The 25,328-nt window shown below is 32.0% G+C and overlaps 2 protein-coding genes across 2 annotated transcripts; both read right to left on the bottom strand.

Moving 5' to 3' along the window:
- Window positions 1–16,606: 16,606 nt before the first annotated feature.
- Window positions 16,607–21,336, bottom strand: LOC132299637 (uncharacterized). The gene is made up of 6 exons (XM_059796387.1): window positions 21,071–21,336; window positions 18,020–18,089; window positions 17,877–17,939; window positions 17,300–17,344; window positions 17,154–17,210; window positions 16,607–17,057 (listed from the first exon to the last, which is right to left on the bottom strand). The coding sequence occupies exons 1-6, from the start codon at window positions 21,262–21,264 to the stop codon at window positions 16,965–16,967; spliced, it is 522 nt and encodes a 173-aa protein (XP_059652370.1). The 5' UTR covers window positions 21,265–21,336; the 3' UTR covers window positions 16,607–16,964.
- A 1,705-nt stretch (window positions 21,337–23,041) lies between these two features.
- LOC132301145 (probable pectinesterase/pectinesterase inhibitor 20) lies at window positions 23,042–25,328 on the bottom strand. Its single transcript, XM_059798424.1, has 2 exons — window positions 24,389–25,328; window positions 23,042–23,730 (listed from the first exon to the last, which is right to left on the bottom strand). Exons 1-2 carry the CDS (start codon window positions 25,326–25,328, stop codon window positions 23,042–23,044), a joined length of 1,629 nt encoding a protein of 542 aa, XP_059654407.1.

The raw sequence follows: 25,328 nt of genomic DNA, 5'->3' as shown, positions 1-25,328 counted from the left end.
ACGAGGCACTAATTAATTTTGTTGGGTTAGTATAATCTTATTTTAAGATATTTTGAATTAATTTGTATTTTTAACAAGACCATTTTTAATTTGGGCTAGGTGATAACTTAACCTGCACTATTTTACATGTTCAAAATGTGTTAATTTATAAAAATATTTGAGTTGATGACAACTACCAAACTTAACTCCTTTAAAAAGTGATGGATGGGAAATTTAATTGATGGAGCTCATTCAATTCGAACGGTGTGTAGTTTCAGTGCTTTGGGAATCGTATTCTTTGGATTCTCAAGACAAAATCATTGTTTTTTATTTCTTGACAATCGAAATATTTGAACACATTATGTATACTGCAGGGGGCAAATTTAGTGCAACTGGTTCTCACCGTTTCGAATTTTTGAAGAGGTCAGGTCAAATGTTCAGACTGACCTTACATAGAGATTATTTTTTTGTTTCGAATTTGTCACCAGTATGTTAAGACTTGGTCCAAAATTTTAGCCGAACAAATTTTTTTAAAATTTTTAATTGAAATAAATTATTGTTTTGATATGTAAAATGAGTAAGTTATTCGCTTAAATGCTCATTAATAAAATTGGCTTATTTTCCAACACTCTTTATTGATAACTAATTGAGCTAAAGTGAAATAAATGATTCGGCTGACTTCTGGTAAATATCTATTTAATAATGCGACTTGGATGCTATGGTAGGAGGGTGTGGTGACCACTTTCATTAAGTGTGATTAAATTTATACAGAGGTTGAATGAAAATCATCTCACATGAAATAGGGTTTACGGGATATAAATATTAAATAAATTTTGATAAGAAAGTGAAATAAATGATTCAGGTGACTTTTGAATATAAACTGCTGACAAATATATATTTAATAATGCGACTTGGATGTTATGTGGTAAGAGCGTAGTGCGATCATCCCAAATGAAATAGAATTTTGTATAAACGTGAGTTCATCCCATATAAAGTAAAAATTATGCGATAAAAATTACACTCTATTTGAAATAAAAATCACCTCTAGTGAAATAGTGTGTTATTTATTTTATTTTGAAATAAGTGGTCCAGAGGTTGAATGAAAATCATCTCACATGAAATAGTGTTTACGTAATATAAATATTAAATAAATTTTGATAAGAAAGTGAAATAAATGATTAGGGTGACTTTTGAATATAGGCTTCTGACAAATATATATTTAATAATGCGACTTAGATGTTATGCGGAGAGAGTGTAGTGATCATCCCAAATGAAATAGAATTTTGTATAAAAGTTGAGGGAGGTCATCCCATATAAAGTAAAAATTACCCGATAAAAATTACACTCTATTTGAAATCACCTCTAGTGAAATAATGTATTATTTATTTCATTTTAAAATGAGTGGTTTAAAAATTGTCAAGTCATCCATATTTGAGATGTATAGTAGAAAAATATTCAGATGCATGAAAAATATTGAAATGTATTTTACAAAAATATTAGAATATATTTTTATTTATAAAAATAAAAAAAAATAAATTACTGTATAACTGGAGGTGGACTTTGTCCAATTTTCACCCTCACATATGGACAGCATTGTGCCATGCACAAAAATGAATCTTCTCTCTTAATTATGAATCCCTTTCGAGATGAAAATAAAATAATAATAATAATAATAATAATACTGGTAATACCAATTATACCAGTGAGGTGGAGTGGAACCTATAGTAAATGATTCATGACACCTGAACATGGGCTTCTGACAAACAAAGGACAGACTATTTATTCCTAAAGAAATAAAAATAACATGGTTTTAGCAATTATTTAATAAGTAATGTTACCCTGAGGTAGATCTCATGTGAGTTGCCATAAGCTTACTTTTTTTTTTTTTCGTGATGATATACAACTATTGATATAAGAATTATCGATAGAATTCTATACCAATTAATCAAATTTCTATATATTTTTTTTAAAAAAAATTCAATCAAATTAAAGAACTCATGACAATTGTCATTGTCATGAGATCAATCGCACAGTAGAAGTACTCTTAACTCATAGTTGTGTGTTTTCATTTGTTATTTCTGTTTCTTTTGTGTTAAGAATGATTAGTTTTGTGTCCTACGCTGAGGTAGACATAAATGTGAAACTTCCTCAGTTACCTTTTTGGTCAGCACCATTACTTAAAGGGTATAGGACTGTTCAACCTTGTGTGAGCTGACGTGGAACCTATAATATGGGCTAGGCACCATGGGTCCATGACAGCAAAATGTCGAAGTCATTATTTTGTTGTTGATGAAAGACTTATGTAACAATAGCAAAACTTTAAATTAAAACTACAAAAAAAATATTTATTATATCTATTATTTTTAAAAAATTAACGTTATTTGTACACGTAGATTCAGTTAGGGGTGACAATTCAGGTTGATAGGTCGCATTCGTTAAAATTAACACGAATACAATACAATTATATATATTTATTTTACACGTTTAGTTAAATAAGTCATTTTTGACAAACATATGATACGTTTATCTGACACGTTTAGTTAATCGTATTAGTAGGGTCAAACGCGAACACAATTAACCTAAATTTAAACCCTCTTATCTCGTGTTGTGTTAAATATTGCCACCCCTAATAAGTAAGACTCATTTCCCCTTTTTCCTTCTTTTTGGTCGAAAAGATTTATAGAAATATTTATTATATCTATTATTTTTCAAAAATTAACGTTATTTGTACACTCAGATTCAGTTAGGGGTGACAATTCAGGTTGATGGGTCGCATTCGTTAGAGTTAACATGAATATAACACGATTATTAATCGAGTCAAGACCTCTTGACACGAATATGACACGATTAGTATACGTATAATACGACACGACACGCGTAACCTGTTCAATAAATGGATCAAAACTTGACGCGATACGAAATAATACGAAAAGAGATGTTTAAGTCATTTTTGACACAAATACGATACATTTATTCTATACGTTTAGCTAAGTAGGTCATTTTTGACACACATACGACACATTTATCTGACACGTCTAGTTAATCGTGTTAGTAAGGTCAAACATAAACACAATTAGCCTAAACTTAAACCCTCTTATCTCGTGTTATGTCAAATATTACCACCTTTAATAAGTAAGATCCATTTCCTCTTTTTCCTTCTTTTTGGTCGAAAAGATTCAATATACACAAAGCTGTAGAATAAATTCCATAGATTCCCACTATTACAAAGATTTAAGTAAGATTAGATGTACCTAATTTTATCTCTAAATAAGACTACACTTAATTAATTCTGTGTCACACAGTATTATAAATTTATAAGTCAGGTTTCCCCAATTCTAGCATAAGTCAGATGGAAAAACACAAAATGGCTTTTTTGAAGGTGACAGATGTATTAAATAACATTCATTTGGTCTACCAACTCGACAATCAAATGAAAGTGAGTCATTGACACACAGGTGCATGTGACTCACTATCACATGCGTGACACCACAAATAAAAATAAAATAAATGTACAAATTAATTAGGTAGCAGACTTCGACTTAAGAGTGTTGATAAATGTAAGTTAATTGTATGTTGGAACTACCACTCATTAATGGTTTTCACCAACAATTGGCAGAAATTGTAAATGCCAATATTGATTGCGTTCACCAACTCAAACTACCAAATATAATTGGTAAATAGTCGACTCACCCCATGTTTGTGAATACCACCGCTATCTCATCACCATGTACATTTCACCGATCATGGTTATATATAAATTAATATAACAACGTGCAAAGACCTCTGTCACTGAAAGACCTCGTCAATCTTGGATTGACTCATACTAGCCTCCCATTTTTCATCATTTGCCCCCTATTCTCCTGGTTGCTTGTGGGATATTGAGAATGTGAGAAGTTATTTTTTTCTCCCTTTTAAAGGGGAGTTTTTTTTATTTATTTGTCGACGAGTATATTGTAGATTGTCACATATTTACAGGCTCACAAAAACATGTATTGGGTATTGTTTTCACCCTTAAATAAGAGAAATTTTATAAGTTTTACTTAGCTCGCCCTTTAATAAGGGAATAAATTTTACGATTTTACTTAGCTCGCTCTTTAATAAGGGATTAATTATTTAATCTAAGCTTCATAAGTTCATCCTTTAATAAGGAAATATATGTTTCTAACTTTTGTGAAAACCCCTCTAATAAGGGAGATTGTAATCTTTTTTGCAAACGGATATTGCCCAGAATCATTTAGAGAGCGTTGGAATTAAAATGTAAAATATAACAAAATAAGAATGCAACAAAATGCACAGTAATTATTATTTATTTATGTTCTTTTATCATAAGGGCTGCAAATTTTAAAATTGTTAAAATGATTGTATTATGTTCATTTTGGCAAACTTTCGCAAAATTTGATCCTTTTATGCATATATGTCAAGTATACAATTATTACTAGGGGTGTGACTTGGTTGGACAGGATGAATGATTAGCCATGTCAAATCTAAGTTTTTAATATCTCGGTCTGCACCAAATTTAAATGTTTAAAAATATATCGCATTTTAACAAGCATCATATTTAGGGATCGTAATTTGACCCACCCCATCCCGCTCCGTTTTTAGTAATTTTGGGGAACCGTTTTACTTATTTGGACGGGATTAGTTTGATGCAATAAAAACTCGCGCGGGTTTGGTGCGGGGACGGGGGGAAGTTGTCCCGCACCGTCCCGCCCCGTTTAGATAGACAAATTACTTAAGTACCCTTATTTCATTAGTATATATATTTCTCATTATACATCAAGTACCTGTATAACAATATTAAAAGTAACAAATGAATTTTATTAAAAGAAAAGTTGCAATGGTGAAGAATTGAAGATGAGGGGAAAAAAAAGAAGAGTAAATTCATTTCAACAATAATTAAATTATAGTTTTAAACGGGGCGGAGCGGGTACTCGCTGGAATAAAAATGTTAAACTGTTACGGGGATGGGATGAAAAGTTCCCCCGTTTTTGCAAGTTTGGGCGGGGACAAGGGCAGAGTTTTTAAACGGTAGCAGGGGCAGGGGAGACTACACCCGCCCAAACCCACCCCCGTTGCCATCCCTAACCATATTGCATAAATTTCATGTGTTTTTTGAATTTCTCGGGTAGTCTAAATTTTAATAACTCACTAACAAATAAGCTAAATACATTTGATTTGATTTGATCTGGAATAAAAACTACTCGTATCATTTTACAAGTAGATTTTTTTTTTTTTCCCCCCCCAAATTTATGATATTTCGTGTTAATAAAACTTTTTTCCAAATCCCACCCAAAATAAATTGGCACCCTAAAGTTTAAAACCCATTACAAGTCCAGTCGCAACTCTCAAAGTACCATGTCCATAAAGTACACTGTAATTGTCACACTTATTAACATTTGGATCAAGAACTTGTCATTCCACACTCTTGATCAAATGGCGACCTCATTATAGTAATCTTTTTCACCAGTACTTTAATAATACATGTCAACGTTGTTGGCGTTATTTACTGACACTGTGATACATATTTGGTGTGTTCGATGTACTTGAGTCCGCAAACGGTATAGATTAACCCGATGGTGATGGGTCAATCCACATCGTCCAACTGGACAATAATATCTACACTAGGTTGCTTCTACCCTTTTTTCACAGTGGAACCCCACACCATTAATTCCCCCTGTTTTAGGTTGTTTGGTAATTGGATACAACTGTTCCATTAACTTTTTTTTTTTTTTTTTTTAAGGTAAAACTGTTCCATTAACTTTCCTATCCTTGATAAGAAGAAGCTTTGATACTAGCATTGAAGAGACTCTGATCACCATTACTTCTCCCTTTTTCTGTCTTTTTCTTTTTTGATACTTAGGTTATCTAAGAGATCGAGTGTACTAGGTTTACAGCTGTCACAAAGCTTTAATAGCATTCATGAGTATGTTTTTTTACTAATATTCCAACCGATCTTTTAGGGAAACAGAAAAAAAAGTTAACCATAATCTATGGACACGCGTACAATAAGACAAATTTCATAAAATTAACCTAGCTTTAATAGCATTCATGAGTATTTTTTTCCTAATATTCCAACCGATCTTTTAAGGAAACAAAAAAAAAAAAGTTAACCATAGCCTATGGACACGCGTACAATAAGACAATAACCTATGGACACGGGATACGGCATTTTTACTCCTTTTATCCATAAAATTATTAATAAAATCACAGGCTTGAAATTTGGAGTCAAATGTTTGTTATCTTTGTCCTCGTAAATTATAATATCATCCCACCGTATTTTGAAAGTAGAATGGTAAATTGATCGGATTCAGGCATAATCAAATCTGATTTGATAAATATTTTAGTTGATTGGATCCGATAATTTGATAAATATTTTATAAATAAATTTGAATGTAATTTATTTTTAAACAAATATTCGATCAGACAAAAATATAATTTTTTTATAAAATAATAATAAATTAATGTCAAAAGAGAATAAAAAAAATAATAATTATATGAAAAAAAATTAGAAAACAATAAATAAGTAAAATATAAAAGGAAAAAAAAAAATTTATTTAATCTTGTTAATGAATAAAGAGCATGATACTATTATTCATATTAATAGATTATTAGTACATGAATAAGTAACATTATGTTTTTTTTTTAATTATCTCTAATACAAATTTGATAGGAATATTAATATATATATGTATATATATATATAATTTTATTCATATGATTATCAAAGTCCGATTGTAATACAACTATCGGATTTTTTTTCCCTAGAGTGTTCGTGCTTTTCAGACCAAAACTGAAAATTTCACAATATGAAACCAAACATAATTTTTATATACTTTTTTAACTTCCAATTCTCTATTAGAAAAATTATTTTTCAGACCCCTAATTTTTAAATGAATTTTTGTTTTCTGAATTTTTTAAAACTATTATACTACTATATTATATGAAACACGAAATCCACCGGATGGAAAATTGTACTTTATCAATCAAATAAATCCATTCTAACCCACATAAGAAACAATTATCATAAAGTTTTTTTTTTTTTTCTTAAATTTGTCTTAGGGAACAGATTTGCAAACATCTCTCAAATCTACAAATTTTTTCACTCTTTTTTCTGCAATCTTTTTTTTTTTTAAAAAAAAAAAGAAAGAAAAAGAAAATACACTATGAAATCAACAAACGCCCCCTAAAAATGAAAATCCTCAGGGAGGTAAATGTCATCCAATTACATTGGAGAGCAACTCCATGTGAAAAGTGGAGAGGTCTCAAGCAGAAAGGATTAATATTTGTTTCGATATACGCACAAATAAAATCCTGAATATCATTTTCTCATCAATTTATATGATAAAGAAGATTCCCAAGAAGAACTTTGTGCGATCATTCTGAGTATCAAATCAAACACCAACAAAAATTGAAAAATCAAATCAAAAAATGCATAAAGAAAAACCAATAAGACCCGCCAACGAAATGAAAGAGAGAAGAAGAGCCCCCAAAACCCTAAATCGTAGTAGTATTACGAAACCCTAAAGCCCATAACTCTCCACTTATATAGAGGAAGGGCCGCCTGGGTGACCTAATTTATGCCTCTTTTGTTCTGTAGTCTAGTTTTAAAATGACGATAATGCCCTTGTTCGCTTCATTAAAGCCTTGTTTTGCTTGGTAATCTTTAAATTGGACATGGATCCTCTGCTTTTCAGTTTTTATTTGGGATTTTTATAAATTCATGGGCTTAAGCTCAAATGTTACTTTAAAATGAAAGCAAGGTTTTATAGTTTCAATTATTGGTTTCACCAACACAATATTTCTCTAAAATGACTACGTTTTATTTTAAACCACACAACAACTTATATTATTATAAGAGACCCTAACAATACTTTTATATTATATTGACCTTAGATTTTGGAATAAACTTGCTAAAAGATCCTTTACTTTAAGAAATAAAGTAAAATTTCACAATATATTAATATGTGCTTAGAGACTTCTTTAGACAAAAAATCTTATATATAAATTAAATTTAACGAAATAGTATAGGCTCTGATACCAAAATTGAGTCGGATTGGTACCAAAATTGAGTTGAATCTAACTAGATAGAAGCAAGCAAAATAACATAGAAATAAAATAACAATTAAGTCACAGAAATGACTGCCGAACCTGATATCGCTCTAATAACGCCCTGTAGAAACGCCTGAACACCGGCAAAGAACAGGCTAACAAGCCAACAGTTCGAGTCAACTCACAGAAGAAATTGTTAAATTAAAACTAAGGCTGTTTGTACTAGTTGGATTCAAGAAAATTCTAGGATCTACACTGTCTGGCTAAATAAAACTATATATTTGATCTTTTGTTGACAGAAGTCTTTTGCTCGAAAGTACTTAAAATACTAAATAGGGATAAGAAAATTCTTGGAATGAAAGCAGATTGGATGATTTATTTCATAAGAAATATATACATAGATACACACTGTTTGTACATGGATATTTACTCACACAATATTTTACAGAAAGAGAACACTCTGAAATAAAGAAAACTGAAAGAAGTCACAAAAGAAACACACTGGAAACTGAAGAAATGCTTGATGGTTCTAGACTTGATTGTTCTAAAACTCAATGATCATTATTTGAGCAGAGAAGTTCCTTTTATAGAAGAAGAGATGGATGAATAGTCGGCTAAGCTTGAAGATGCTGCATAGATGGTTAAGATTCAAGATACTTTAGAGATAAGATGACATGAATTATTGCTGAATTGTTGATGTTGTCTTCTGGAGAATTATATCTACTTTTACTATTGAGAATCTGTTTTCGGTGGATCTGTTTTTAACTGTACGCTGTTAAGAATCTACTTTCTTGAATGCTGAGGTTGTTTTTTCCTGTTCATTGTGGAGAATCTGTTTTTCCTCTAGAAATCTTGCATATTGGATAAATTTCTGTCAGTAGTGCTATCTGTTAGACTGTCAACTCGTGCTTTTGCATGCCTGCGGGCCAAGTATTCATCAGTACTGTCTAGTGAGCTAGTTCTTCATTTCTGTTGGCGAGATCGAACTGTTCCAATAACATTTTTTCTTCATTTATTTTTTCTTCAACTTCTAGGGCTATTTTAATCTCTGGAGGAGACTTAAGGACATGAGGAATTCTTGCTTTAACAAAAATTTTCATGTTGATATTATGATCATAGAGTCTGAAACTAATATTGTAGCTTAGGTTAACTTGATGATAGGCTTTGTAGTATACCAGATGGTTAAAGGTAGCTGATTCTATCTTATTTCAAAAGTTATTTACAAAATCAATGTGTCGGGTAAAAACTTTGACTTCTGTGGGATCAGAGTGAATGTAAATTCTATGCTGTCCCAGAATTATAGCTCCAACTTTTACCCATTCTGGGGGAATACTGTGGATTTGAAGGAGAATAAGACTTTCTGGCATAAAATTTTGGGTTAGTTTCTGTTTGAAGGTAATGGCTTGGTTTAAACGGTTGGGAAAATTACATAAAGAATCTAGATATTCTAAGGGTGTGTCCTTTGGTATGGTGACACTGTAGATCATTCCTAATTCTAACAGTTTACTTAAATAACAAATGGTTATTTTAGTAGAGAAAAATGTTTTCTAGTTATTTCAAAATGAATAAAGAAAATAGGGTCTACATCTAACAAGATAATGGCCATAGGTGTAAGGTTGCCTGTCTATATAAATCGTAGGAAAAAACAGTTATAACGGGTTCCTTTGGGTGGACTGTTGTTTCTGAGGTAATTTTGGATATCAACCCATTCCTTGAGCCCATCTGACTTAATTTCTTCAAGGATGAGTTCTTTGATGTCTTCAGGAAATAGCTCAACTTGTTGTCTCAGGATTTTTATGTATGTGGGAGAAAACATAGGTAATAATTTGGCATACTTGGTTTATACCTACAGAAATTGAACCTTCTGAAGATTTTCATCTTCATCAGTCCGTTGCTCAGAAATTGTTAGCTCTGTGGGATTTGTTGTCGTTTTTTGATAAGCTAAATTTAACTTTTTATAATGAGATATAAGCGTCTCATGTTCTTACTGTAAATTCGGATATGCTTTATTAGATAATACAAAATATTCACTTAAAGTATTTAGATTTCTAACGAGGGTTCTATTGGGGTTGTTTCTAGAAAACCAAATATTATTTAAAATAAGTTTTTGGTCAGGAAAAAGATTATGTTTAGCGCGGAACTGTTGAGCTGGGTTTTGGATAATCAAAAGAGGATTAGAAGTGTCTGGTATAAGGCTATAGCTGTTGTTGCTTTTGATTTCCATTCTTGCAAAATTTAACAATCAATTAGTAAACGGGATAGAATATTTGCTAAATAATTGTCTTTTTCTTTAACATGTTCAAATATGGGTTTAAAACCTCTTCCAGTAATACAGTCAATAAAGGAAATCCATCATTTTGCAGACATCTGTTGTTGCTTTGCTTTGTTTGCAAATTTAACTATGTTATCACAATCTGTTCTTATAAGAAATTCTTTGTCAAGAAATATCTTAAATTTGTCGATAGAGTTGGTTACTCCTAGAATTTCTAGATCTGTTGAAGGTAAAGTAGATTGTGCTTTATTAAAAATTCCACTAGTATGGCGACAAATTTATTCTCCATCTCTAGAAGATTCTTTTGTAGGTCTTTGAAGAAGTAAACCTGCCCATCCTTGAGTTGATGCATCTGTTTAAATTATTTTATAACTATTTTCAAGGGGGAGTTGTAAAGGTTCTAATTGAGAGACTAAAGATTTAATTTTCTTAACTAACTCTATGTCTTGGGTATTGAAATATTTTTGACCATGTTTTCCTAATTTTGAATACAAATGTCCTACTAATTGTTTTAATTTTGGAATAAAATTGCGACCATGGTTTAATAATCCTAAAAATTCTTGTAACAACTTGGTTTCTTCTAATTTATCAGGAAAGTTTAAAATCTTTTTGACAATATGAGATTGTAATTCAACTTTTCCGTCCTTTATGTATAAACCTAAAAACTCAATATCTTGTTTTTCTAATATCATCTTTTTACTACTTATAATGAGTCATTGTGTTATAAAGTCGTTGAATATAAGTTCAAGATGTTTTCTATACTCTTCTTTAGTTTGACTGAAGACTAAAATATCGTCGATGTAAAAACAACAAAATTTTGAGTGTTTATTAAATATAATATCCATTTTGCGCTGAAATTCTTGTGGGGCATTTTTTAATCCAAATGGCATAACAAACCATTCATAATGTCTTTCGGGACATGTAAAGGCAGTACATTCGATGGATTCGTCAGCCATACGGATTTGCCAAAATCCTGATTTACAGTCAAATTTAGAAAACCATTTTCTATATTGTATTCGATTTAGTAACACATCTTTATTAGGAATCGTATAACTGTCAACATATGTGTTATCATTTAATTGTTTATAATTTATAACCATACGAGTTTTCCCCCTTTTTATTTATGCATGATTTCTAATCATAAAAGTTGAACTCCTATATCTACTATTACTTTTTGGTATTACTTTTAGTAATAAAAGTTCTTTAATTTGTTTTTGGAATTCGTCTTGATCATCTAGGGTATGAGGATTATCTTGTGTCTTTATAGTTATAAAAGGATTTATTATTTTTAATTTTATTTTTATACCAGTGTTTCTGGAGATCTTCGCCTAGAATCTCTATGGTTTCAGCTAGTCTTATAAGATTATCAATGTTTAGTTTGGGGTTTTTTAACATAACTTTATTATTAAGGAAAATATTTTGTTCATCTAGATGACTAAAAAACATTAAGGCTTTAGAAACGTCTTCCAAAAATTCGGATACATCAAATAAATTTTCTATAGTTTCTTCTGTCATAGGTAAAGTATTAACATATGTAATGACTCTTTTTCTTTTTGAGGAATATAAGGATCTCTAGATGAAATAAAGGTTCCTTTCTTAAAGGTATACGTAAATCCTCCGGTGAGTGAGTTTATAAAATTTAATTCTAAGATAAAATCATAGGTACTAGGAATATTATTAACTACATAAGTCTGAGGTAAAATAAACTTTTCATTATTAATTAATATAGGAATGTTTTGAACACGATGGGTTATTGAAAGTTTTTCATTATTATACTGGCTCATGTTAACATTATAGTTTAACTTTACTACGGCTTCGTCTGGTACTAAATGCTTTTGAATTATACTTTTGGATGCTCCAGTATCAAGCATAGCTGAGATTTGAACTAATTTTTCTCTAAATTCTAATGTTACTGGGAATTGAATTAAACTAGATGATTTATATATTGAATTTATAGATTCGACTAAAATATCTTCTTGCTTATCTTAATATTTTGTATAACAATTATAATATAATAAAGTTTTACAATGGTTTTCACAGTAATGACCTTTTGTAATAAATGTATTGCATTGTTTACAATTATAAGAAGAAAATTGAAAATTAACTAAGTTATACTGACATGATGAATTACTTATAGTGTGAACGAAATCTTCTATTGAATGAAGCCCTTGTTCAAAGTCTTCATCATTATCAAAGTTGCTATCTAAGCTCTCAATACTATATATACTTTCATTATCATCGTCAGAGTCATAAATACTTTATAGTTCATATAATTCTTTTATCTGTTCTTCAATATCTTCAAGTATGTTGATTTTTTATTGTATCCTTTTGATAGGATTCTGCTTGTATCGATCAGGGCAATTTGATCTAATGTGTCCTGAATCTCCACAAATAAAACATTTGCAGTGTCTTTCTTTTGTGGATAAAGTGTTTACCTTATTATCATTATCTTTATTATCCTTTTTATCTTTATTTATTTTTTATTTTTTATACCAAGGCCGCTTTCTGAATTGCCTAGGGTTAGTTTTGACATAAGGTTTTTTATTACAAAAGTTCTTGTAGGTCCTACTTCTGCGTAAATTATATTTTTTAGGTTTATTGTGCTTATAATTATAATTTTTCTGAAGCATACAACCATACTGGGGTGGAAATCTATTTGTCTACACGTATAATAAAATTGTTTTTTGATTTGTTTAGATTCTTTACGTTGTCGATATTCTGCTTTTAATATGTTATACACATTATTAACTCTATCTTCTATGGTTAGCGTATCGCGTCTAGGATTTTCTAACCATTTGTCCTATATTTTAGTTCCTACGCTTCCGGGTAACTTCTGAAGATATCTATTCAGTAATGTTTTATCTCGTGTTTTACCAGTGGCTGCAAAATACTAAAAAAACTTATTGGTGTAGTCTTTTATGTATATAAAATCACAAATCTGCAATAATTCTAAATTACGTAAAGTTTGGTTTTGTTTTATTAAGGTGTCATCTAATAATCTATTTTCGCTAACTAATACCTTTTTAATTAGGCTGGTAAAGCCTTGAATTGTAAAATTATCTCGTAAGAAGGCATAATCATTGGGATAAGTTACTTTATAAGCCTGCCACCAGTCATGAATAGTTCCTCTTAATAAGGTTTCACAATAGGTTAAGGCTTGAGTTCTATTGTCAAAATTTGTCAAAATAGATTGCCGAATACAATTTTGTTCCCAATTTTTAATTACTTTTGCCCAATCTTGGGGATCGTGCCTTGCTATGTCTAATATTGTACCTGCTTGTTGTGCTGGTACATTCTCATAATTTCTACGATATTGTGTCCATGAATACATATCTGGTATATTTCGATTTTCTACATAAGTTTCACGTGAGGGGTTTAATCTTTATCCAGTAGTATAGTCGTCATTTATGGTATTATTACCTGAGGCGTTAGTCTTTCTTTGATTAGTCATTTCTTGGTTAATTGACTGAGATTCTGATCCTTCTGGTGCTTTTTCTTCTCTATGCTCTATTACATTTAACTCTTCTTTTACTGTGTTTAACTCTGATGCTGTATAGAAAGATTCAAATCCTACACTTAGAATATTTTTCTTAATATCATCATTATTTCCTTGCCCTAAGTAAATACTTTCTAAGAGTTTGTATCTAGGTTCTGGATACTTGTCTTACAACGCTTCTAACTCTAAATTATCAAAATCGTACGTTATTTTATCTAGGATTTCATCCTCTAATCTAATATAAAGGACATTTATATCTTCAGGAGATTAAATCTCTATCAGTGTAGTTAAAAAATCTTCTTGGGTATCATCTACTAAATTGTCTTGTCTTTTATAATTACTAAACCTTATGCTAGCTTCTCCACTATTTGAAACATATATCATATTATTTTCGGGAATCTTTTTAGGTGTAGTAGTAAGTTTAGGTAATTTCCATTCTGTTCCTTCATGAGTAATACTACTTACTTTTCTAGCTTCTATTATCTGGACATATTTGCTACTAAAAGGTTTAACTATTTCACTAAATTGGGCTTTAAATTTTAAGTTGTACTGATTAACTGCCTTTCCCATAAATAAAGTATTAACTAATAGATTTTCAAATTGTTCTATCCTATTGTATCCTTTTGTAGATATAGCTATCTTAATATGTTTACTGAATTCTCTAGTAGTCATCGTGTAATTGGGAATACATCCTACTATTGCTGCATTGTCAGATAAATCTACTTCGGTGCTGGCTATTTGTGCTTGTTGATGGTTATTCCATCGATCATCATAAATATAAGCAAGTGCTCTAGTTCCTATTTCTGTTCTGTTTAATCCTACTAATCCTATCATTATGACACCTAAATGCATGGGTTCTAAATTATTATCATTTAATTCTTGACATGTTTCAGGTGTTATAAGGTCTAAAATAACTTGATTGTTAACTGTATTTATTTTTCTTTGACTAAAATGATTATATATCTTGCTCTGGAAGTCTAATAAATTATTGGAATAAAGATTAACTTTATTTTTTACCTTCTTTATTCTTTGTTCTGTATATTTTTTAGCATTATGTTCATTATCATATAAATCTTCTACTCTCATTATTTCTTTAGCTTTTCTAAGGATAATGGCCATTGTGGTATTCGCTTATGAGGTTGAGGTTGTAGTAGATTTACACGCTTGGTTATTGCAGGAGAGGACTGGTTATTAGTTGACAATTTTATTTCTTTTATTTTTTCTGATAATTCAAATAATTCTTTAGAAGATTCTTTGGGAATACTTTCTTGTATCACTTCTAATTTCTCTTCAAGTTTATTAACTTTATCAAATAACTAGAGTAATAACTGGATTAAAAAATTATTTTGTCTAATATGTGTATTAGTTGATTGTACATCTGTTTTAAAACTTGTAAATCCTATGGGTTCTTTATCAATTTTGTAAAGTTCAGCTAACGCAGTTAAATAATCAGGACTACTAGTGCTCATAAAACTATTGTAATGACCTTTGGATATCGGTTTTAAGGGATTTTAATTTTCAGCAATATTTTTAATATCACTATTGATATCTTTAATAGCGACTAATATTATCTTATTATCTAAATTATTTGGACTAGAATTTTGTACTACTTGTTCTTAATATAATCAAGATTTTCTCCGAGTCGTTTTATAGAAGTATCTAAATTATTAAAGTCGAGTCTATTCATAAACTAAAGTCGTTGCCGTCTAAGTTCTAAAATATTTTGTATTAATAGAATTCTAGATCTAAGTTCTTCGATTCTTCTTTGTAGACCACGTGTTGTGTCTCCCAATTCTAGTGCTATATAGTAGTTCCTAAGTGTTGTTTGACAAAATTATAAGACTTGAACAAGTTGTTCTTTGGGGAAATCGTGCATAGAGTAAACGTTTAGGGGTGAAAATATAATTTAAACTTACTAAAAGGGTCAAATAAAGTGCCTTGACTTTTAGTTCATATTTTCGTAAATACGCAAACTACGTTCATGTAATGGTAACATAACTATGCTAAGACCACTTATACGTAATTTTTCCTTTTTATTTCCTATTGATGACAGGATACAATAGTGGCCACTAATGGTAAACTAAAACTATAAAATAGTGGGGGAGAGAAAAAAATTTAATTAATATTGGGTGATTTAGTTCATAATGGGCAACGAGTGGATTGATTCTTTGTTTATAATTTTTTTTTTAAAAATCGTGTACAATTATATGAAGGCTCCGAGTCCAGTTGTCATAAAAATAATAACAATAATAATAAAACCTAATAAAAATAACCTATCCATCAACATAACAAAAATAAGATATCCATCATCAATTTTTGGCCGGCTAATAGATTTGGCCTAAACCTTTGCCAAACACCTAAAATTAAAAATAAAAGAAATTATTTTACCTAAAAAAAAAAAATATTTTACAAACGGAGCCCAAGTATATTTGTAATTTGATTTTCAGATTATAAAAGAATTTCACACCAATTTCAAACTATTTTCTATTTCTGGTTGCCTGATTAAAAGGAAGGGTAAATATGTTTTCAAGACTGGCAAAAACCAAAAGCAATTAATAAACTCTAGGTGACCAAAAAAAAAAAAAAACTCTAGGTCACCAATTGCTTTTCAAATAATTACCCAAAACAAAAAAATGATTTTCAAATGCAGTTTAGGTTTCAGAATTTAATAAATAGTTATGTTGTATATCGGTGCTGGGTATACAACCAAATTCTCTAGTCGTCATTTCAATTGAAAATGAAGACCAGTTTTCATCCTAGAGAATGCTACCACCAAATGGAAAATTTGAGTAGCAACACACCCAAACACATACACATATAAAGCTTTCCATTGTATTAAAAGAAGCTGATGATGGCAAGCCAAACCAGATATATCACGGAGACTAAAAAAAACCTATATATTGTTCTGATCAATGATAACTAAGAAAATCGAAAATTTTAAGTTTAACACAATGATGATAAAGTTCATCGTACATAACACAACACCAAACTATCCAATCGTTACATAAACTGAAAACTGCAAAGAACCGGTGCATCTCACAAAATGTGATTCCAAGCAAGAAAACTCCGTCAAAAGTACGCCACAGAACTGTGAAAATTTCATTAGAGATGCAGTACTTCACCCAATCCATTCACTCCAATCGTATAGAAACCTCAAGCTTCACATAATTAATCATAGCTAGCATTCAAGAACTTCAGCAATTCGTTTCGCTTATTTTCTGCCATTTTGTCTTCCTTTGATTTCTCAACCTTCAATAGAATCTACAAACAAATAGAAAGAGAAATAACAACCTATGCATGCCGATCATTTCCATACTGACTACACATGGTCATTGGTCAATTTCCAGAAAGACTCACCTTTTTTCCAGAGACAACACTGCGACGGGCACCGTCATCCTTGTCACGCCCCAAAAACTGGATAATATGCATAATAAAAATTACTGAAAAGAGGGGAAAGTTGATAACTGCAATTTTTTTATCAATTAAAGTAAAATGAAAAAAACCTTGGAAAGCTGTACAGGGCTGCTACATCTTTTGTCCTGCTGCTTCTGTATGTGGCTCACATTGCCAGGAATAACCCCAATCCAGAATCATCATCCAGACAATTCAATCAAGCGCCCAGACATCATGTCACAGACCCCAGCTCCAATTTCGAAGAGCCATTTCACAAACAGGCAGAAAAAAATATAAGCATCTCGTAGACTAATGATAATACTTTTTAGGCAAATCACACATGAAATTTCCACAGCTTCAAAATGAATATAAAAATTAACAGTTCTCTTCACAAATTTTACTCGGCATTAGTAGAATTAAATTTTTGAGTGGAAGACAGTTCAGTGACTTGTTTCTTGAATTAAATTATTGACGTCCACGTGCAGCTTAGTGACTTTTTTACATAGTTTGACTAAGGTTATAGCCTTGGATAGAGTGGAAGACATGATTTATGTAACCCGCCCCAGATTATTAGGAAAAGGACGTGTTGAGTTGAAATAACTCAGTTCCTACTAATACCAGATTGTTGGAATATATAGGTGTATAATAATAATTTGAGGCCAGACAAAGCAAGAAAATGAAAGTTACCTCTTTAGATTTATGCTTATGCCGTTTATGTCGATGACTCTTCCCTTTGTCTTTTTCCTTGTTCTGAAAAGCAAAAGGCCAGTAACATAGCATTAACAAACAGGCATAAGATGTAATAAGAAGTAAGAACGTTCGAAAATAACCTTCTTCGGTCTGTCATTTGATTTACGTCTCTGTTCATGCGTAGATACTTCGTGCTCACTGTCAGAAGAACTGTTGCTCCAACATTAATCCATAAGACACAAGATGTTAGTAATCGAATAATCCTCAAATTCTACTCTAGGCTAGATATATTTTATTTATTTATTGGGTGTGTGTGTGTGTGTGTCTGTTATGGTTCATAAATCATATTTTTTGTTGAGTAAATATATTGTAGAAAATACACCCAAGAACATTGTGTAATGGAACATGACTAGGTTAGATATGCAAAATATAGTTCTGCTAATATTACAATCAATAGTAATATGGAAAAAAAATTAATACCCCGGGGGTATCTACTATGCAGTACCCCCGCCCAACCAAGAGTCCCCATTTCCCTTAATAATAGAAAATGATAATTTATGATTGGCCAGGGATACTATATAATCGATACCTCCAGGTGTTCCGATAATTAGAGGATATGGAGCAGAATTTTCGAAGGCAAGGTTACAAGAAGCTCCTTTCACAACAGAACCTCTCTTCTGTCCTTGAAAGCACGAATCAATAAATTTGAAAAGCTTTTAAGGAACATTTCAGATGCAGGAAGCCTGCTACGTCTGGATACCTCACAATTCATGCTTTCTTTATATTACCACAACCTTTTTTCCCCCAAATTTTGTGCTTCAAAATATTTACAAGTTACAACACATCCCTTTCCTAGAATCAACTTTTTAAATTAAAGTAGCTCATCATCTAGTACTAGTTACAAGAATCATTCCTACCATTGATTAGATCAGCAATGAATTGATCATCGATGCAACGTAAAGAGAGACGTTACTGGGTGGTATGATTGGTGACATTTCCAATGAACAGGTACAATATTTTAATATAAAAGCCAGCACACGAGTAAACGGTTGATTCGAGACCAACTAATAGTAAATAGCCATAAAACTTAGTACAAAATTATAGACTGGATCCTCCCATTTAACAAGGCAATTTGGGTCTTATTCAGGTGTCCCTAAATTACTATAAGAGTTTGAAAAAATGTACGCGCTAGTTTATAAAATGAATGCAATCAAATCAGCCCATTATCAAGCTGAACCCAAATTGTTCTAAAATAGCTCAATTCATAAGCAACCCTCCATAAATGGTTTTGCAACTCTCTATAAGAGTTTTCTTAGGCATTGTATGCACTTCTAATCTTACATACAATGCCTAAGAAAAACTACAAGCAGTGCCAAGCATCTTTATCCACTTTTATTCTGTTTGATTTTCCATCTCTATTAGCTTTTAAACCCAAAAATTTATCACCAATAGTTTACCCCAACCCAACCACTAAAAAATCCTATTTTATAACCTCAACCATTTGCTTTAACAATACTCTAGCACCTAAAGAACACTGACTGGTCCTCCAGTTACTATTCACAGCCCAAATTAACCCCAAAGTTGTCTTTCCTGACTTTATTTTTGCCCTAAATCCATATGCTTTCTAACATCATTACAAACCCTTTCGTTTCTAGTTGTCACCAATATTTAGACAATAATCCGCCCCCTTATACTGGGAATATCCTTTATATACTTAATCTTGCCTCTTTGAGGAATTGGTGCTTGAGGCCCTTGAACACTTTCTGTCAAGTGTTAATTATGCCTAAAATCACTATTATAACTAGTCCTTGACTTTTTATACATAGGATGTTTCATAGTTGTTAAAGGCTCAAGGCGCAATAAGGCGCCAAAGGTCTTCTTGAGCTTAAGCGCAATATAAGGTGCAGACCTGATTCAAGTAAGGCACGTGTAATAATAATGCATAGTGAAACATATATAATAATATATATTCAGAATCAATCACTAACTGCAATTAATGTAAGTAGTGAACCATAAATTTTTTCAGATATTTCATAAGGTTAAGCAATACTATATATGATATAGAACATTTTAATTTAGTAGTCATTAAGTAAAAAATAAAGTAGTGTGAATAAATGATTAAAACATAAAAGTCATGCCATTTTGAGACTGGAGCCTACTACAAAACGTGAGCCTGATTGAAGGGGCTTAGCTTGTACTAGGTTGAGGCGCTCTACCTGAGCCTTGACAAGCCTAGGGTTTTTTCAGAGCCTAAGCACGCCTTTAACAACTATGGGATGTTTTCTTTATTTTGACATATTCAATAGGCTATTTTTTTGTTTTTTTGTTTTTTTTTTCATAAGCAGGTATTCTATTAATCTCAAAGGATATGGCAATCACTACAATTGAGAGGTAAGGGCATACCCTCACAAAACAGAGAAGAACAAGAAAACAGAGAAGTACCACTTCCAATACATCTCAAAGACAAAAAGACAGCAAAAACAATTACATGACAGCACCAACATCTTACACGAGATATTCAATAGGCTGTTTAAGAGGTTCTAAAAGTTTGTGAATTGATTAAGCTTTCAAAACATTTGTGAATTGATTAAGACTTTGTAATAATTTCAGCATATTGCAGTACTCAGATTCCAATTTGATTATTCTATCGTTTTAAATGTCTTGTAAGACTAGCATGGTCAACCTAATATAACTAATTTTTGAAGTCCCAGGGCTCATCAATTGAGCAAAAACTCGTTATCGCCTCAAATTTTTTAGCTGGAAAGAGAACACATAAAATATCTGCATATGTAAGTACTTGTTAGGATCAGAACAAGCAACAAATATAAGAACATCTATTTAAAAATATCAAAACAACCTAAACTCTTTGAGGCCCAACAATTTCATCTAAAAATTTTTTTTAATTACTTTTGTGATTTGCACACAAGAACCCATTTAGTCACTTTTGTGAAATTAGTTGAAGCAGAACACACAATTGACCACCTAAACGAGCATAAATCAAATAACTAGACATAATAAACGCTAAATTTCAAACTAGAATGACAAATCCCAAAATCTAAATTCGAAGAATTAAAAGAAAAAAATAAATCAAACCCTAACTTCAAAGATCCATGAACGATGTATCTCACACGATATGCAGAATATAAACATATATCTAGAGTGGAATTGAGATGGAGAGATTTCGATTAGACCTGCGATCGTCGGATGATGAAGAGTGACTGTCGGAAGAGTGACGCCTGCGTCGACGCTTCGTGTGTGAGCGACTATTTTTGTGGACTTTCAGAGAGTCTTTGTCTCGGCGGCGTCGGCGACGTTGACGTCGGTCTCGGCGAGATGATGAGTCGGAGGATGAGGAAAGTGACGCAGAGGACGAGGAGGCCGCCATGGATGTGTGTGTTTTTGTGTGTGTGAGGGAGAGAGTGAGATCGGATGGTTCAAATATCTCCTGATATTGTTTGAAAAATTATGGAATGAGAGTGACTCCAAATATTGATTTTTTTTTTAGATATTTCAGAAATTAATGAAAATTTCTAAGAAAAAAATGTAAAAAACATCATGCAATAATGCGATTGAAAAATTAAATACGGAGTATGTGCAAATAAATCGAATAGAACCGAGCACTTTATTTAATTGTCAAATCATGTTATTGATATTTCAAAGAAGGTATTTTTCTTAATTTAAGACGAATTAATTTATATGAATTAAGTTTGTGGAGGAAAATATATTTTATTACACTTTTAACGATGACAAAATATTTTGAAATTAAAAAAAAAAAAAAGTAAATTTATTAGACATGTTTAACTCATTGTTCAAGTTTAACTTGTTAAACAAACAAATTTATATTAAAATTTGTTCCAGATTAACTTGCTTAATAAACAAATTTATATTAAAACTTATTCAAGTTTAATTCAACAAACAAATTCATATTAAAATTTGGAACTTGTTCAAGTTTAACTTGTTTAAGAAACAAACTCGTTTTAATGCACAAACTTTATTTTTGTGAATGGATTGATTTATTTGTGGTCCTAATTATAATTAGTCCTTATTCACAAGGATAATTATCTTTTGTCCTAAATTTAAATAGTAAGAAGAGAGAGGGATTGAGAGTTCTTCAGACTTTGGACAACATATCAATCTTCACAAGTGGATAGATTGATGGCCTATAATAATATGAATTAGAGTTGGAGATCTAGGGTCGCAAAGTAATACTACTGTTAGTGTGATACTACTGTAAGCGGAGAATAATAAAGTTATTTCCTAAGTCATATAAAACGATAGCAGAAATTGAAAAGCAACAAAATTAAGTCGTAATCAGTGAGAATTTAAGCAAGAGCATGCGTAGAGCGTGAGAGTAAGAACATACTCGTAACGTGAGAGCGATGTCTTTGAGAATGATTGTATGACTCATTCACCACTCATAAAATACTCGAATTAGTCCAAGAGTGGAACAAATTATTTTTTTATGAACTAAAGAAAAAATCCTCCATAAATAACCATATAAAAGTATTAATGTTGATATTGATGCTTACTGAAAGCCGAGCCAAAGTCCTCCTATCTTATTTTTAAATCAAAGAACAGGGTTTGAGATATAACGAGTTTGACTTAGATCTAATTAAATTCGAAGTTTATTTTAAGCACGTTTGAAATTTCAATTTAAATCCAAAATATAAAAAGTGAGTCGGATATAAATTCTCCTTGAATCAGATGTAAATTATGATTGAATATAAATATACGAGTGATTCTTAAATATTGAGACTCCACTTAAATCTATTATGGAATTTATTTTAGCATGATATTCAAATTATATGATCTCATAAGAGCCATGTCCATTGAATCCCTTTTAGAATCAGATTTAGATATGAATCCTGACAATAAAAAATTGTTTAAAAAAAAAATTCACAAATACCACATTTGCTTGTCATTCTACTACCGTGATATAATTTGAAAATATAAATCATCAACAAAATTTCCACAACTAATAAAAGAAATAAATAAAAATTGGAGAGTTTTAAAGATCTAAGTCACACAATTTTCGTTTGAAAGAGTGTTATTCTCGCGCTTCCCGCACACTTCCTCGGTGTAACTTAAATTTTGCTATGTTTGCGCTCTTATTATAGCCGCATCCGCTCCAGATGGTTAACTCAGCTCGAGATGGTTTGTGTTCACAATAAACCAGCAGCAAAAGGAACGCCAGTTGCAGCCAACCACTCATCCCCTGAAATGAAGCTGCCCACAGTGAATTTAGCCGCATCCGCTGCACTCATCACATGGAAACCAGGCCATGCCACTCTCCCGCCGGTCGCCGAGCCCGCTCCCCTATTACCATACTCACCATAATACAACGTTGCGGGCGGCACCTCCCCATTCCATTCCAACCAACCGGCAGCATCAATCAACCCATCAATGGAACTCTGCATAAAAACCACCCTAGCGTACTTCTTCCACGGCCTCCCTAAGTACGATTTCGTCTTGCCTTTGCTCGAACTAGCCGAGTCACTAGCTGCTCTGATGTTGCAGTTGTGGATTGATATGCCAGTGTTCTGGTTTGCGTGTGTCCTGCCTTGTGCAGTGATGACGTTGGTTGGCATTCCAAGTCGCAGGAAAATGTTGCAATTTTGGAAGACAGCTGCTGCATTTCCGAAGATGAAGTCCACAGTTCCATAGATGTCACATTCTCTGTAGAATTGTCTTTGAGAATGGGCATACAAGGTGTCTTGGTAGCCTTCGAAGCTACATCGGAAAAATGTGGAGAGATCTGCACCGTTTCTCACTGCCGGTGCTTGGTGCTTGATTGCCCCGGCTGTGTTGCGGAAGGTTATGTTTATGGCAACAAAACCCTTCCCAACCACAGCTGCAATACACGTTATGAAAATCTCGAGAAGTTTAGATTTAATCATTTACATATGAGAAAGAAGGAGGGAAACAAATTATGTACAAATATGTAACAGTCATTCAGTACTTGTCATTCGACTCAAAAGTTTAAGTTGTCTGGTGGTGCTTGCCCTTATAATTAAGTCTAAGATTCTCTCCATAATTCAATTGTGGACAAAAATCTCTAACCGAATATTTGTTTCTATTTCTTCTTCTTTCTTTTTCATTTCTTTTTTTTACTTTCATTCCAATTCATTCAATCCAAACACACTCTAAAAGCAAGTGATACATGAACATAGATCATTAGCACACTACTTTAAGTTTTAGATCATATTCGGTGCAAAAATAATGTCAATTGTCAAACTTAGTTCTACATATGTGAAGATGTATCTACTAGTAATCATTGATCAAAGTGATTTTTCATGAATCACATAATAAAACTTATGTTGCGCTGATGAATATGCTAAAAGTGCATGCATGTGGTCTTTAATTCATGAAGCTGCGCGCTAAGCTTGAGCTTATTATTAAATGATCATGTGAATATATATGTGATTTATCATGTCGAACAAAAATTTAAAAATCATGCACTAAAAATCAAAATTAAGAACTCAATCTAATGTTATGATATTTAAGCTTACCAAATGTTTGAGAATTAAATCCCGACGATCCACCACCCACACTCCGACTACCGGTAATGATAGTCTTGTCGATTCCATCTCCTACCATCATCAAGTACCTCTGGTTCTTGCCAATGGAGACATACTCTTCATAAACTCCTGCAACCACATGAATCAAGAAATACCCATCGCTCGGATTCAAGTTGATTGGCGCTGCAGCGATTGCGGCATTGATGGTAGTGAAATTCCCACTTCCATTCGGATTTACAACCACCACTTGGCTCACAGCCACATTACCCCCACTTTTTTGGAGGAGTTTTGTTCCAGTCAGTGACTCATAAATGTTCCGGTTTTCGCTTGACATTGTCAATGGCAACTGACCATCTTGTCTGAGATCAATGTTCTTGGAAAAAATGTGCTCTCTTTCTGTTAGCCAAAGGCCTTTTGTCGTCTCAGGAAACCAACCTTGCGTAAAAAGTGTAAGAGACGCACCATACAGCAGAGTTCCATTAGTGAGTGGGGCTAAAAGGGCATCTCTAATAGCTAAATCAGAATTTATGGCTTGAAGACCATCTAAACATGTTTGTTGGTTGGTTAAAATTGCAGAAAGCAAGGTTTGAGTGTCCTCGGCTTGTAATATCTGAAGGGTGTTTGTCGAATTAATGGCTTGAATAGTGTTTGACAAGAAATCAATGTTCAAGCTATAGAGAAATTGGCAATCTTGGAGAGCAAAAATGGTGGTTTGTGACAATGTTTGTCCGAGGTTGAGGTAACCATTGATCAAAGAAAGGAAACTTCCGGTTTCTGCTAAGGCGCGTTGAATTGAAAGCCGGCCATTATCAAATATGGTGCCAGAAGGGTTCTGTGCTAGCGCGGATTTGCAGAAGAATGCGAAAGGAGAAATGAAATGGAGCATTAGAAAGAGAGAGAGAATGCAAATAGTGGAATGTATGGAAGCCAT

This window comes from Cornus florida, unplaced genomic scaffold (assembly GCF_030987335.1).
Source record: "Cornus florida cultivar Cherokee Brave unplaced genomic scaffold, ASM3098733v1 CherokeeBrave_3.0.0_Hap2_Chr03, whole genome shotgun sequence".
Taxonomy (NCBI): Eukaryota; Viridiplantae; Streptophyta; class Magnoliopsida; order Cornales; family Cornaceae; genus Cornus; species Cornus florida.
This window is presented reverse-complemented; position numbering and strand designations above follow the sequence as displayed.